Source organism: Lepeophtheirus salmonis, chromosome 6, assembly GCF_016086655.4.
Source record: "Lepeophtheirus salmonis chromosome 6, UVic_Lsal_1.4, whole genome shotgun sequence".
Classification (NCBI taxonomy): domain Eukaryota; kingdom Metazoa; phylum Arthropoda; class Copepoda; order Siphonostomatoida; family Caligidae; genus Lepeophtheirus; species Lepeophtheirus salmonis.
The window spans coordinates 17,170,469-17,184,850 of record NC_052136.2 but is presented as its reverse complement, the minus strand read 5'-3'; the positions used below and the strand labels follow the sequence as shown (position 1 = coordinate 17,184,850).

General features: G+C 32.3%; 1 protein-coding gene across 2 annotated transcripts in view; it reads right to left on the bottom strand.

Annotated features, from left to right (window-relative positions):
* Positions 1 to 533: 533 nt before the first annotated feature.
* Positions 534 to 14,382, bottom strand: part of LOC121120185 (NADPH oxidase 5) — a 212,286-nt gene continuing 198,437 nt past the window's right edge. For both annotated transcript variants that reach the window (XM_071889270.1, XM_040715025.2), the window contains exons 4-12: positions 14,039 to 14,159; positions 13,588 to 13,738; positions 11,452 to 11,904; positions 10,964 to 11,394; positions 10,266 to 10,894; positions 9,566 to 9,708; positions 5,390 to 5,559; positions 4,912 to 5,325; positions 534 to 957 (exon numbers count right to left, since the gene is read on the bottom strand). In XM_071889270.1, the coding sequence (XP_071745371.1) occupies positions 760 to 957; positions 4,912 to 5,325; positions 5,390 to 5,559; positions 9,566 to 9,708; positions 10,266 to 10,894; positions 10,964 to 11,394; positions 11,452 to 11,904; positions 13,588 to 13,738; positions 14,039 to 14,159 (2,710 nt within the window). In that variant the 3' untranslated portion in view covers positions 534 to 759. The remainder of the gene's footprint in view (positions 958 to 4,911; positions 5,326 to 5,389; positions 5,560 to 9,565; positions 9,709 to 10,265; positions 10,895 to 10,963; positions 11,395 to 11,451; positions 11,905 to 13,587; positions 13,739 to 14,038; positions 14,160 to 14,382) is intronic.

Below are 14,382 nucleotides of genomic sequence, written 5' to 3'. Positions count from 1 at the left end.
GATATTAACACATCAACTACTTTTTAAATAATAAACAAAATAGAAGAAACAGCATATAGGCGACATTTATTTTCCTTTTCTGATCGCTATATTTAGCTGCTTCCTTACAGACATGATCCCCTCTGATTAAACTACAGTACTCCTTGCTCTCTGATACGTTGCAATTTTAAAAATTGAGGAGTGATTTAAAAGCGTATTCATATTTTGCTCTTACCATTATACATATATATTGCTTTAAATGAACGCTTCCCTCAATTTAGCACCAATACTCAGGAAAATTCCTCATCATTGTGTAATTAATGGATGCTATCGTTTATTCAAGGCATGTTTAACTCTCTTTGTATGTCCATAATATGTTAACATATCATAAACAAAGTATATTTTGTAGTCCTTTTTTTGGTAGGTATAAGATGTTTGACCGTACGTGACAAATTTTGATAACATTTCCGCAATACTAAAATCATGCAATAATGAAATGAATAAAACTAAGGATATTAGAGCTACAGAACAAATTTATTTTATGATAATTACTCTTTTTAAACCTTCATTATCTTTATTCTCTGTAAATTTTGTTTTCCTTCATAAAAGTGTACTATGTATAAATATAAATAAATAAATATTACAACATTATTATTTTTATCAGTCCATGTTGTGATGATTACAAACTTAGATATGTATTTCCTAACTATAAATAATGTTTACTACTAACAAATAAATAAGAAGTTATTGCTCCATGTAAAAAGTAGACTTGGATCCATTTTAAAAGTTCTCTTTCCGATATTCAAATCCAAATTCGTCACATTTCAACTTGAGAATCTTTCCTAACTGAGGGGATCCACAAAAGAAAACCGTCACTTTCCCCTTGTTCTCCTCGTAGATTCCCTTGAATACTTTATCCCAATTGGGTCGGCCTGCGTTTGTCCTTGTTTTGAGACCCGTTATTAAATCCCTCTTGGACTGAAATAAGAAAATAAGAGTATTTTTATTTGAACTCGTCGGATTTTTCTTGGGGCTAATTTTTTTTTTGACAAATATTATTTTTTATAAAGGCCAAAATACTAAATTTGAACAAGAAAATATAAATTTAAATATTTTGTTTTTTTATTTGACAAATTATATTTTTGTAAAGAAGAGGACCATTTTATACATTGATAGCGATAAAAATTTGCAGATCTCCCCGTTTAAATACTAGTGGGTGTGACCAACATGGCTTGGAGTTACTTGTCAAATTATAATACCTAGAAAAATTCAACGTCCTTATCACACTTTTTCACAATTTAAATTTCAACATTTCTTTAAAAATTAAAATTACTTTAAAGAAAATTAAAAGGATAGTTTGTATACCTAAAACTCTAAAAAGTTATTTTAAATTGAAAAAAAAAAAAAACTTATTTCTAAACAATATTTTCAGTAATTCTGTCTTGCGTTGAAAACTAAACAAAAACAAAGTGATTAATATATTTTGTTTCTTATTTATTCTCAAAATGGTGAAACAAAGTTTAATAAATTAATTAAACTTAAAATTTCAAAAAAAATTGCGTATCAATGCCTGGATAATATAATAAATGAAGTAGTGTTGTAACTAATAATGGGGCCTTAGGGCGTTGTTTTCGCTCCTCCTGACATAAATACAAATATGAACGAAACTTAAATTTTGTTTTACTAAAACTACAGAATTATGGCCATAAGTTATTTTTAAATATGCATGGGCTTATTACTTCTGAGGTGTGTAGATGTTAAATAAATTACCTTTCTTATAAAACAAAGGTCAATAAGAAATTGCTACAATAAATGAAAAAAAATTTCATCTCAAGCTAGTCAACTAAAAAACAAACAAATCCTAGTCACTGGCCTTGCTAGAATTTGGAGTGCCCCTTCTTGGATGTATTTAGTTCTGGTTACCTGGCTTTCTCTAAGCCTTAATAAGAGTAAATACTTATCAAATATATGGTTTTATACAACATTAAAATCGGTAGCCCATGTTGTATAAAAATATAAACTAGACCGAGGCTTATATAAATACAAGGTTACAACATTACTTGTTATGATTTTTTAATTAGATGTACCGTACCAACTGCTGGTCAAGACAGACTGATATGACGTCATTGAGTATAACAGCAGTACTCTAACAGTAAAAGTCAAGGAAGGCAATATACAGTTACTCTTTGTAACAGTTATACTCTTTGACGTCACTATTAAAAAGTGTGGTGGAAGTCTAGTATTTGTAGGAAAAGTCCTATGGTATAAGCTTGCCTTTTTATTAACCTTAGATTAGACCAGTTTTATATGTAGTTACAAATTTCTAACGCTTGGGGACGTCTGTATATACAGATTTCTACAGTTACATAATACTCTCGGCGTTGCTTTAAAAAATTGATCTGAACAAAAATCTTGGCGATATAAACGCCCTGGTGGAAAACCCTGCGTGCAACTTTTGATCGAAAGCTTTTATTTAATGATGGAATCCAACATTTAAGGAGACCATATTTTGATATCCAGAAAAGAAGACTACATATAAAAAAATAAGTTCCTAGACGATGCTGTGAAAAAGTATGACAATGGGTCATCCAACTATGTCTTGCTCTCTTTTGACTTGAAAGCCTGCCAAAAAGTTATATATATTATTTATGTTGTGACTTATTAAGATTTGGTTTTACTAAACTACTCATCTAAAAAGTCGGAGAGGAATTTGATGCTTTATGGGTAAGATTTTTTATAAAATATGTTTTTATGCTGTTTATCAATTTGAACAAAGACTGAACTTGCAGACCCCACAAAGAAAAAAAAATACAACCTATTTTCAGCACAATGTCTTAACGTGGTAGAATGACAGAAATCAGTTCAATCGATTAAGTAATTTTGAAATAGGTATATACGTATCAAATGGATATAAAAAAGTCCACAAATTAGTTAAATACCAAGAGAGAAAATGTGCAGTGGAAATTCTTTCGAATTTTTCCATTTGAATCGAGTTTGTGCAATTTTCTTCAAAATTGTTCAAAAGTTAAAATAATAGTTCTAAATTATAATCAAAATGTGAGTCTATCATCTCTATGACAAGAAAGTGTAAAAAACCAAAATGTCCTAAAACGTGTGCGGGAAATGTCAAAGAGGTTTCTAAAAATGAAAATTGGGCAGAAAGAGTATATTTAACAATAGTTAATTTTCTCAGCTTTTGAATGGTATATTTTTTTTAAATTTTGAAAAAAAATTGAAGATACTAGAACTATTTTAGGATTGTTGTTCATTTTTTATTTTTTTTATTTGTATTTCCGGTAGGACCTTTAAGGAACAGCAGGAGCGCTACAGTTAAGTTCTCAAAGAAAGTATCGTGACTGCATTTAGAGATCTTTCTGGGACAGATATTGGGAAAAAAGTATGTGAACCAACTTTTCAAGAACGTCTCCGAAAATGGGTGTCGACAAATAGCTCATTTTTTTTCAAATTTTGATGGTTTTTTTGGAAATATATTTATATGAAAAAAAAGAGCCTTTGTTCGTTATTTTTAATTTTTTGATATAGAAATTTGTCGAAAATTGAATGAATTAAAGTCATTTAAAATTTCCGCCGCATATTTGGCGCACCTTGTTTCTGAACAAGATACATATATCCTTTCAATTTAAAATCATTTTGTATAATAACATGCCTTTATTTTTAGCCTACAAAATCCCTTGGTCCCAAACGATGAAAATAAAAGTGCTATTCAAACAGTTAATTAACAAACTTATTATTATATAAGCCTACCAATGTAACTACTTTTAAAAATAAGGAATACATTTATAAAGGGGCGAATCCGTTTGAAGTTCTCATTTAAAAGCACCCCTGATGGGTCAAAAATACATAAATAACATGTTAAATGTTCTTTTCCTTGGAATGGATTTATCTACATACATGCGTATGTACAAAAATGCTTTACTGAGTGGTTTATGTCCTTTAACCATTCTAATCATCTCTCTCGTCAATTTCAATATTTTCGACAATTATTTTTCGTCCAAAACCATGCAAGTATCCATTGTAATTAAAGATATGGACTTAAATTATTTTGCGTATAGGAATATTAATGCTAATAATAGGTCTATAAATTCAAGATAATCCTTGAAAGAAGACTATAAAATCGAAAAACAGTATAATGAATTCACTAATTAATAAGGAAAAATACAGTGCGTTTAAAAAAACGTGGGGCAAAACAGGGGAATTACATTAGGTAAATATCCAGAACTTTCTAAGACCTATCAATTAAAAACTTTGGATGGACATTATCATAGATATGTATATTTAGTTATCAAAATATCTCCCTCAGCAACCAATATGTGTTACAGGCAAGCGGTGGAAAAAATCACAAACCATGATGTATTTTTATTCAACTATTGATATATTTAATCAGTTGCATGAACTGTATTCAGTCTGTGTCAATATATATATATAATTTTCAAATCGACAGAAGATTGACTTTTTCTTAAAATAGCTAAAAAAAAATTCTAAAATAAAATATAAATTGATTTCCATTAACCGGAGGATCCAAAAAAAAAAATCGTTTATACAAATTTATTCTCATAAAGTTTATGAGAATTTGTCATGATCGGACAAGATCATGGATCTAACATGCAATATATATTTCTCCAATCCTTTCGTGGAATAAATGAATAAATCATTTTATTTATATTTAATCTACTGAAACTTAACCTAATTTAAAATATAGTTAAAGGATTTTGAATAAATCGAATATTGCTTGAATAGCCTATTATATATCCTCATGTTTAAACCCATAAATAACATGACGTCAAATATTTGAAGTAGGAAATTGTTTAAAGCTATACATTTTGTACATTTGTATGTACATTAATAGATTGAGTGTAAAAAAAAACTTGAATGACCTAGGACTCTGGACCAATATAACAGGTACCACCCTACCTTTTTATGAAGAAGATCCAAGGCAAGTTGAAGGCCCACAGCCTTCATATCCGTCTTTTGAAGTGCTGAAGTAATATACATATGCATATCAAGAAACCGCTCCATGGCTCCTCCTTGTTCTGCCTGCTCAATCTCCAACTGAGACAGAAGTTTGACAAACCACTCAAAGGATCTCTGATCCCGATTGATCCAGAAAAAATCAACCTTTCGCAAATGGAGAACAGAACTAGAGAGGTCATTGGTCCAGGAGTAGCTACACTTGGGACACGTGTTCCGGGCTTGCCAGTAGCGAAGCATGATGGATTGGAGAATTGAGGCAAAGGGAGTGACTCCGATCCCTGTACCTATGAGAACGGCATGATGGGCTCGGAATATCTGACTTGTAGGGGCTCCAAAAGGACCATCAATATAGACCTAAGGATGAGTATTAAGGGTGTTGATATCCTCAATAAAGGTATGAATACCAATTCAAACTTACGACGAGAGGTTTATTTAAGCGTACATAGTTGGTTGAATTTTCTCTGGATATGGAGGTATGATTGAGGGGAGAGGAATTATTGTTATCACAAACTTGATCCAGTGTTAATTCTTGACATCCCACAGAACTTCCAACCAAGTTTAATTTACTCTCAGATTCTTCCATTATAGCTAGGTAGTCGGTTTGATAAGAAAGAGAAGATTAAATAAATAATTAGAAAGTACTTTATATATTAGAGTTTAATAATTTGGTCATATCATAAATTGAGCTTTTATATCAACGTATATAAGAAACAAACATTGAAAAAGTTTTATTTTTTTTAACCAATGCAGATCCCAATGATAATATAAGAATGATGGGTCATCCTCTTCTCGCAGCGCTTAAAAAGCAAAAAGGAAAAAAGTGTTTTGTGACGTCATCGAAACGGCAAATTTTGATCATTTAATATAATATACATATTTAAAAAAAAATAAAACAAATATACGTACGTTCACAAATGAAAATCAAATTATGAGGACAAAAGAATTCAGTTTTATAGGTTTAACACTGGTCATTACTTTATTAAAAACATCAGAGTTACAACAAAATAGTAGACATATAATGGTATAATAGTATGGACAATTATATAAAATAAATAACTTGTCAGATTTAGTTATGTTCTGAGAGGAGAGTTAAATAAAGGATATATGAGTATGACTTAGTTTCCTTGTGTTTCCTGCTTTAATCTTGCAGTCTTTAGTTTTTTTGAGAAAAGTTTAAGTACTTTATACGATGAAATGTTCTTGTTCTGACAAATTTCTTAATGATTTTGACATTTTGGTCGGGGTATTTTGTAGACAATAAGTCAGTCAGTCTTTTTATTACAAAAGGATCACAGTCAACTCTAGGATTATGAAATTTTAAAAAGTAACATTCCATTTCTTTACAAAATTCACAGAATTCTCCTGAAGGCTGCATGAGACCTCCTTGAGATCTAGAAACAATCCATGGACTTTCTTGTACGAGTTGATCAGCATCTAAATATTTTGTCTGTGTACCAAGACTTTGTCTTTCTTTTCCCGCCGTGTCTTAAATTTGTCCTTAGCTTTGAACATGTTTGTTTGAGAATGTGTGAACCATTTAAGGAGTTCTTTTCTCACGAGTTGTTTAATACTCTTCTTTGACTTGAATCTTACATTTGCCTTCTTATACAGATTGAGGGATTCTGTCAGTGATTGCACCTGGTTCTGCAACAATTTGATTTTGTTTTTCAGCAACTTAAAATGAAAATCTTTGACGGTCTGGGATCCGGTAGTTGCCATTTCAGGTTTCACTTCAACACTCTTGCTTATGTCAAAAATGGAATCTATTTTGGCTTTAGTTTCAACTTCTCTCATGACTTGATGAAGCATTTCTCTTAGCCAATCTTTGACGTCTTTCATTCTCACGAGGATTAGGATCACGATCATCCACCATAGAGTTGAACAGTTTCAAACTTGGAATGCCATCCTTCATTAGTTTTTTCCCAGCGGCCTTTCTCAACAATTCATTCTTCAAATCTCTCTCATAATTTTCATTAGTAAAATGAATGGAACAGACTTTGGGAAACTGAGGCATACTTGCAAACTTGTATCTATATATCAGGAAAATGAGAATCCTTAGGGAATCCAAAGTAAGTAATCCCATTTGGAGAATTGCATGAAGCAACGGCACAAAGAGTTTTTTTATTCTTCCTTTCCATTTTTACTCCAAAGGCATTGATGATTGGTTACATATATTTATTAAATATGTAGTGTATAACTACTACTGGTATTGAAACGGCTTTGCTGTGTTGATGACGTAACTGATTTTTACACGAAAAAATGGCGCGAAAATACGAACGACACATCATTACTATATTATCATTGTGCAGATCTTTATTTTGACAGCTAATCTTTTTTATTAATAAGTTTTTCGATTAATAACTATGAAGATTATAAGAGTTATTAATCATATAAAAAATCTCAATAAATAGGAATAAGAAATTGATTTATCGTCAAATTTAAAGCCAAATTACTCACAATACACTGTGTAGAATTAGTTTATATGGAACTTAAAATAAAATATACTCTTATTTATTATATGTCAAGATATTCCTATTTAAATTTTGATCCAATAGATCTGAATTTGGTGTTTTTATATTCTTCGAATATTAAAACCATTTATTTTTGTTTATAAGTTTGTTATATTAGTTTCTCACATATACATATGTCAACACAAAAAAAAGCTAGAATGATTCCCCCAAATGGATTCGGACTAATATTTTGGAGCCCCCAAAAATTACACTTGAAAAAAATTTATCATCACAATGGAATGTAAAGGGGTTTTCAATAGGAACGCTCACATTTTACGTTGATAGGTTTCAAAATGACGTCATATTTGTTATTGTTTCTTTGACAGCATTGCTCAGAAATAATTGTAGTTTCATCATGGAGCAGTACATACTCGAGCAACGCTTGCAAATTATTAAAATTTATTACAAAAGTGGTGAGTCTTTGATCCAAACTTTAAGAGCGTTAACGCCAATTTATTGTCAACGTAATCGACCTGCAAAATCAACAATTCAACGTTGGGTGAAAAAATTTGAGTCCACATACACGCTACATAATGTTCCTGTGCCAGTGAGACAAAGAAATACACGAAGTGTAAAAAGTATTGCTGCCGCAAGCGCATCAATTCAAGATGACCCAAATTTGTCTCTTACGCGCCGTTCTCAATCGTTGGGCATCTCTGTGACATCGTTGTGGTGAATGTTGTGAAAAAATCTTGGCCTACAGCCGTAAAAGATCAAGATGACACAAGAACTGAAGCCGCTTGACCACTTCAAAGGTCAAGAATTCATAAAATGGGCTGAAGGAAAATTCGAAAATGGTCCTGATTTTCAACGTAAAATCATCTTCAGCGATGAGGCACATTTTTTGATCAATGGCTTTGTTAAGAAGCAAAATATGCGCTATTGGGCCCGAAAAAATCCACACGTGATTCATGAGGCGCCATTACATCCCCAAATAATTACTGTTTGTTGTGGATTGCATGCAGGCTGTGTCATTGGGCCGTACATTTCACCACGTTACTGTGAATGGAAATCGTTACCGCGCCATGATAACTGTTTTTTATTATCTGAGTTGGAAGATATGGACTTCGACGATATTTGGTTTCAACAAGACGGTGCCACTTCACACACAGCAAATGTTACAATCGATTTATTGAAGAGTAAGTTTGGTGAGCGTTTTATCTCCAGAAATGTGACAAGTCAATTGGCCGCCTGGCTCGTGCGATTTAACGCCTCTAAACTATTTTCTTTGGGGTCACGTGAAAGCCCTGGTCTACACCAACAATTCATCGACATTAGAAGAACTCAGAACAAATATTCAATGCGAAATTGCTGCAGTTTCAGCCAATTTATGCAGAAAAGTAGTCGAAAATTGGGTTCAACGATTGGACTTCGTAAAACGTGCACATGGTGGTCATTCAAACAACATCAAATTTCATTCATCAATTAACTGGAATGCATTTTAACGGCAAATAAAGAAATCGTCGATATCTCAAACCGTTTTCGTTTTATTTAAAAAAAAAGTGGGAGCGCTGTTAATGCAAAACCCTTTACTTGAATGGGGTCATGTCAAGGACAAATTAAGTGTCATTATTTATCAAATGAATAATCTTACCTATACTTTGTATTCTTTTTTTTTGACGAGTTGAGATTTTCAAGAATATCAAGTCTTTTATAGAGCGAAATATGTCAATAACGTATGATGTAAATAAAAATAATAAAACACTTGTCTTTTTTTAAATTTGCGTTCAATATTGTTTTTGTGTTAACTCAACAACTATGTATGTATATAAGATTTAACAAGAAAAGAGACATGGAGTTCTCAACGGACTAATTAAAGATCCATAATACTCCGTCTTCAAAACCCCTAATTGCTCCCCCACTCAAAAGTAGGGACTCATTTTCTTGTGACTTGTAGCACTAAAAACATATATTTTTTTAAACGGTATGGACTCATTAGAACATCCTACTATGATACTACTACTAAATATACTTCAAGTAGTGGTAGGTACTGCCTACAACTACTTGACAAATAATATAAATAAATAAATATGTGGAGTAGGTATAAAAAGAGGTTTATTTATTATATGTATAAATGTTTGTACCTTCAGGTGGTTTATACGATATGATTGTCGGTTTCCTTCTCATATAACGAAAACTTCTTGAAACAAGTTTAATTTCCGGGGCTAAATGATGCTCACCAAGTGCTCCAGGACCCTCTGTATTCATCAACATGGATTCTCTTTGTCTGGAAATATCAAAATAAGCTGTCATACAATGTACATACATATATCAAGAGTATCAATTCGAAAATAATTAATTAATGTGCTTTTTGATAGATTTTAATTTCCGTTATTACCTTTACTATAAAAAATTAATTTGAATTATGAACTCATGTCCTTGTGAAAGAGACTCATTTTTTTATGTAACTATTTCTCCCTCACTGAAAAATGGATGTCATTAAGGAATAAAGAGTGGATGATTATATTTATGTATACATAGGTAGATATGTACCTATAAGTAACCATGGACCCAGGAAATAATTCTTCCCCTATTTTTAGTTTGACTTAAAATATATCTTTGGGCAAATGATAACACTCAGATCATTTTCACTTGTACCACCCCATGCATAGGTAGATTTATTGATTAAAAAAATGACCTACATTGTTAGTGATCGTCCACCCTTATGTTACTTAGGCCAGTTCATTTCATAAAAGAAATGCGTTAATAGATAACAACATACTATCTAAATCCACCCTTACGGATAAAAACGACTTCTGTAAAATATATCTGTATACATCTTACCTCATTAGTTCTTCTCTTCGTTGAATCCTCTCCTTGATCCTCTTCTCCAAATCCGCCGATCCCCTTGTACTATGTATATTATTATTCTCTTCTAAACGCTTTGTCGTTGAAAGCAATGAAGTGGATGTTTTCCGCACTCTTTCTGTAGCATGAGCTAGAGAACTTTGTATCCTCTCATAGGTAGTGTAGGGATCCTCTGCTCTTCCTCCTTGAATCTGGACCTCCAGCCGTTTTTGTTCCTGCTCAAAGTACTCATATAGTCGCCGTGTCCATTGACCCACTACTCGGATATGTAGTGTGACGACATCCGACTGTTCTGGGGCACTTGATATAGTAAAGGGATGCCATTCAAACATGGCAATAGATGGTATATTGATGAAGATATAATCTCCAGGCTGGAATCCAAAGCTTGGGGGTCTCTTGATTACAAGACTAACCACTTTGGACGGAAGGATTATTCCTGTTGAGACCCAGGTTTTACCTTTTTGTGATAGGGAATTGAATACTCGATAGACTTTCTCGGCTGCAAAGAGGATTGCAGGAAAAATAAACCATTTCCAAAAGTTGGGTCCGTGGAGGATGAGAAGGATCCAATAGAGGATGTAGAGTAAATGGGACCAATAAAAGATCTGGAGGGGAAAAAAATTCATATACAAATGTATGTACGTTGTACATAATTCCGCAAATTTAACCCTCACCTCAAAATATCCTCCTTTTCGTACCCATGTCATGGAACATAGGATCATAATAGAGAGAATTACAATGAGAGCGACTCCTGTAGGATTCGCTAATCCTCCAGTGAGTCCAAAAAGTCCTGGAGAACTCGTAAAAATCCAATCTGAAAATGAATAACTTCCATTTCTTGGAGGGGGATTCATGGCCTCTGGGGTTATATTATTCACGATTAAATAAGTTACTGGATCCGGTGTGACATTCACCGCGAAATTGATGAGATGCATAAGAGTATGGATAATACTGTATACAAAAATAAAGCGACCAATAATTTTATGGAAATAAATGTGTTTATCCAGAGGAAGAATGATTGAGCTTCCTACTTCACGGAGCTTAGTAATGGAGGTACGACACATGACGAGGAGCACAAGCATGGAATTGAAGTTTAGAACTTGACCTGGAATAGAGGAATTTGAAAAAAATATAATAAATGATATAAAGTGCCCTAACTCACCAGAGGCTCGTGCAATGATGGTATACCAATTTCTGGATCCATCTAATTCTTTGGCCTCCCAATATGTATGAGATCGAGTGAGTAATAAAGCAACACTGATAGCTATGTACGCAATGTAGAATGACAAAAACTGTAAATTATTTCTGATATAGGGTCCTGAGAGCTGATGCGGGAAACATCCCCCACTCCCTAAAAAATTATTTTTTTTATTTGGCTTTGGTGGAACCAACCAGCGATCAATAGAGATGGAAAGATTCTGAAGTAGACCTTCATGTTTTGTTAGCTGAGCTTTAAGAGCCTCAAATGTAATTCCATTCTGACCCTCAATCAGAGCATCAGTAAAAAGTGCACCCGTGAGTTCATCTACTTCGTTCTCATCAAACGTCATTCCATTTTCATCCATACAGGCTCGCATGACATGCTGAAGTTCCTTTTCTTGAATTAAACCATCACCTTTAGTAGAGAATAAAGGATTTTAGCTTTTATGAAATAGTAATATGTTACTTATTTATAATCATTTAGAAGTGCCTCTAAATCATTTTCTTTAAAGCATAGCTCATTTGAAAGTTAATGAAATCACGAAGTGATAATGAGATTTTTTAAAATAAAGTATAAATATCTTTGTTTTCCCTAGGGTCGACCTTCAGGCTGCTGCTCTGTAATGGGGAGAGGGTGACTTATTACTCCCCATTCAGACCAAAACTCTTTTTTCCTTTCCCTCTCTCATTCACAGTCCAGAGTGATTAAGTAATTTTTAGACTTATTTCCTTATCATACCTACACACTTGAATACAATACAAAGATATATAATTAGAGTGATCCTATGTAGATAAATAATTACAAATTAAAAGGAAATGTAATTTGGAAACCAACAATTACATAGAAAACTCTCTAAAAAATGTAAGTATACTACATATTTAAAAATTGCAGTCTAATGCTCCCTATGTAGTATTTATTCTAATAAAGTGCATTGAACTATGAAATACAATATATAACGAATATATTTATAGCTATCATTATTAAAGGTATACAAATTAATGAGAGTAGATGGTATCATCCATCAAATCCGTTATATCGAGTAAGATATCTCGGATTGATTTCTTTTCACAATTCTTCCGTGTACTCTTTCATTTGATTGAAAAACAAAAACTACGACTATATATCTATATATACATCATGGTTAAAGCCTACATAGATACATATTTATATCCCAAAGTCATATTTTAATTGTAGGTCATGAAGAAGGGCAGTGGATATGAGCGGAATATAAGTAATTCGATTAAATTTTTAAAATCTTAATTGATCCAATGAATTTGTTGGGGGTATATATATTTTTTTTTGTTGAATTAAATCTCTTATCTTCATTGCTAACCCCTTATGACCAAAAAATTAATAATAAAATGTATTATATAAAAGGTTGAACCGTTTTGAATACTCGAATCTAGATAAAACAGAGTAAATCAAGAGACTAAAGGCTATATAGTATATAACCACCTTGACTTACTAATGCATAAAAAATGTCTCTTTCTTCAAAAAGGAAGTTCATAGAGTACGATCAACCAAACGTAAGTAAAAAAATAAACTAAAAACCATTCAGAGACCTCACACATTTACTATAGAATAATACAACACGTTACTCACGTAGAAATATACTATGTATAGACTTCCACAACACAACATAACATTACCTGTCTACCCATATAATCAAAAATATTATGAATGTAAATTTATGCTTGAATTGAAGTGAATAACGTATTAAGAATTTTCTATTTCTCCTTGATTTGCTGAGGAAAAAGAAAGAGCCACGTGTCCCTTGCTAAACTCCCTGCATTCAATCCTAAAAGGATAGATTGCCTTTGTTATAATATTGGATCAGACTCTTACAGTATGGTCAACAAAACGGTGGAACTGTAACTTGAGCAGTCAGCTTTTACAAATTACATCTTGTACAAAATTGCATCATAATTTATAATATATATTACGAATAAAACCACCGAACTGTTAAATTATTACAATAATTCTGAACAAATTCTAGTTTTTACTCATAAGAATCTATTACTTTAACATTGTACCCCTATCCTTGAATTTGAGTGACCCTCCTTCGATATAAGCCGAGTTATGGGGCTGTACTCTTACCGTCGATATCGTAGACTTTGAAAAGGAATTTAATTTTATCGTCTGGTGACTGTCCAGCAAATTGATGCATGGCATCAATAAACTCTTGTAGAGAGATGCTTCCATTGTCATCCTTGTCAAAGATATTGAACACTCGTTCCACAAAAAATTGCTGTAAAAAATATACATTCATATACAAATCGATCTAATAAATAAAAAGTAAATCATTCACAAATATTTTGAGAGGTGTCTGAAGAAAATAAGGAATAACAACAGACATCCTCCTCAAGGCCAATAAGTCTATCTGACATCTCTGTCTTAATAAATGTTTTTCAAATTATAAAAATCTTTTTTTTTGTTTTCCACATCAAATTGTCAACTTATTACTGTGTTGTTTTTTTTTTCAAGTTGAATGAATACAATCTACGTTTCATGGTGGTTTTTTTCTCTTTCAAAATCAATTGACACTTACATTTTTTGATAGAACGATCCCCTTAAAATCCTCGAGGCGTATTTCTCCATTACCTCCGACAGAGCGACGGAACACGTTTTCCAGCCATACCAGGTTCTCTGGTGTGAGTTCAGATCGTTTTCTAATACGATAGAAATAAGAAAAAGGTTACAAAGTACATTCATGGTAACTGTACAATAAAAGATAAACAAAGGACGGTCTTTTCAAAGGTAATTTCGAGAACAATTGACACTCTTTCAGGTAATTATTAACCCCACTTATAACATAATGAATTATGTATAATTACTTTTTCATAAATACACCCTATGTCATGTTCAACTCCAGCTGACAGCCAAAAGATCAAA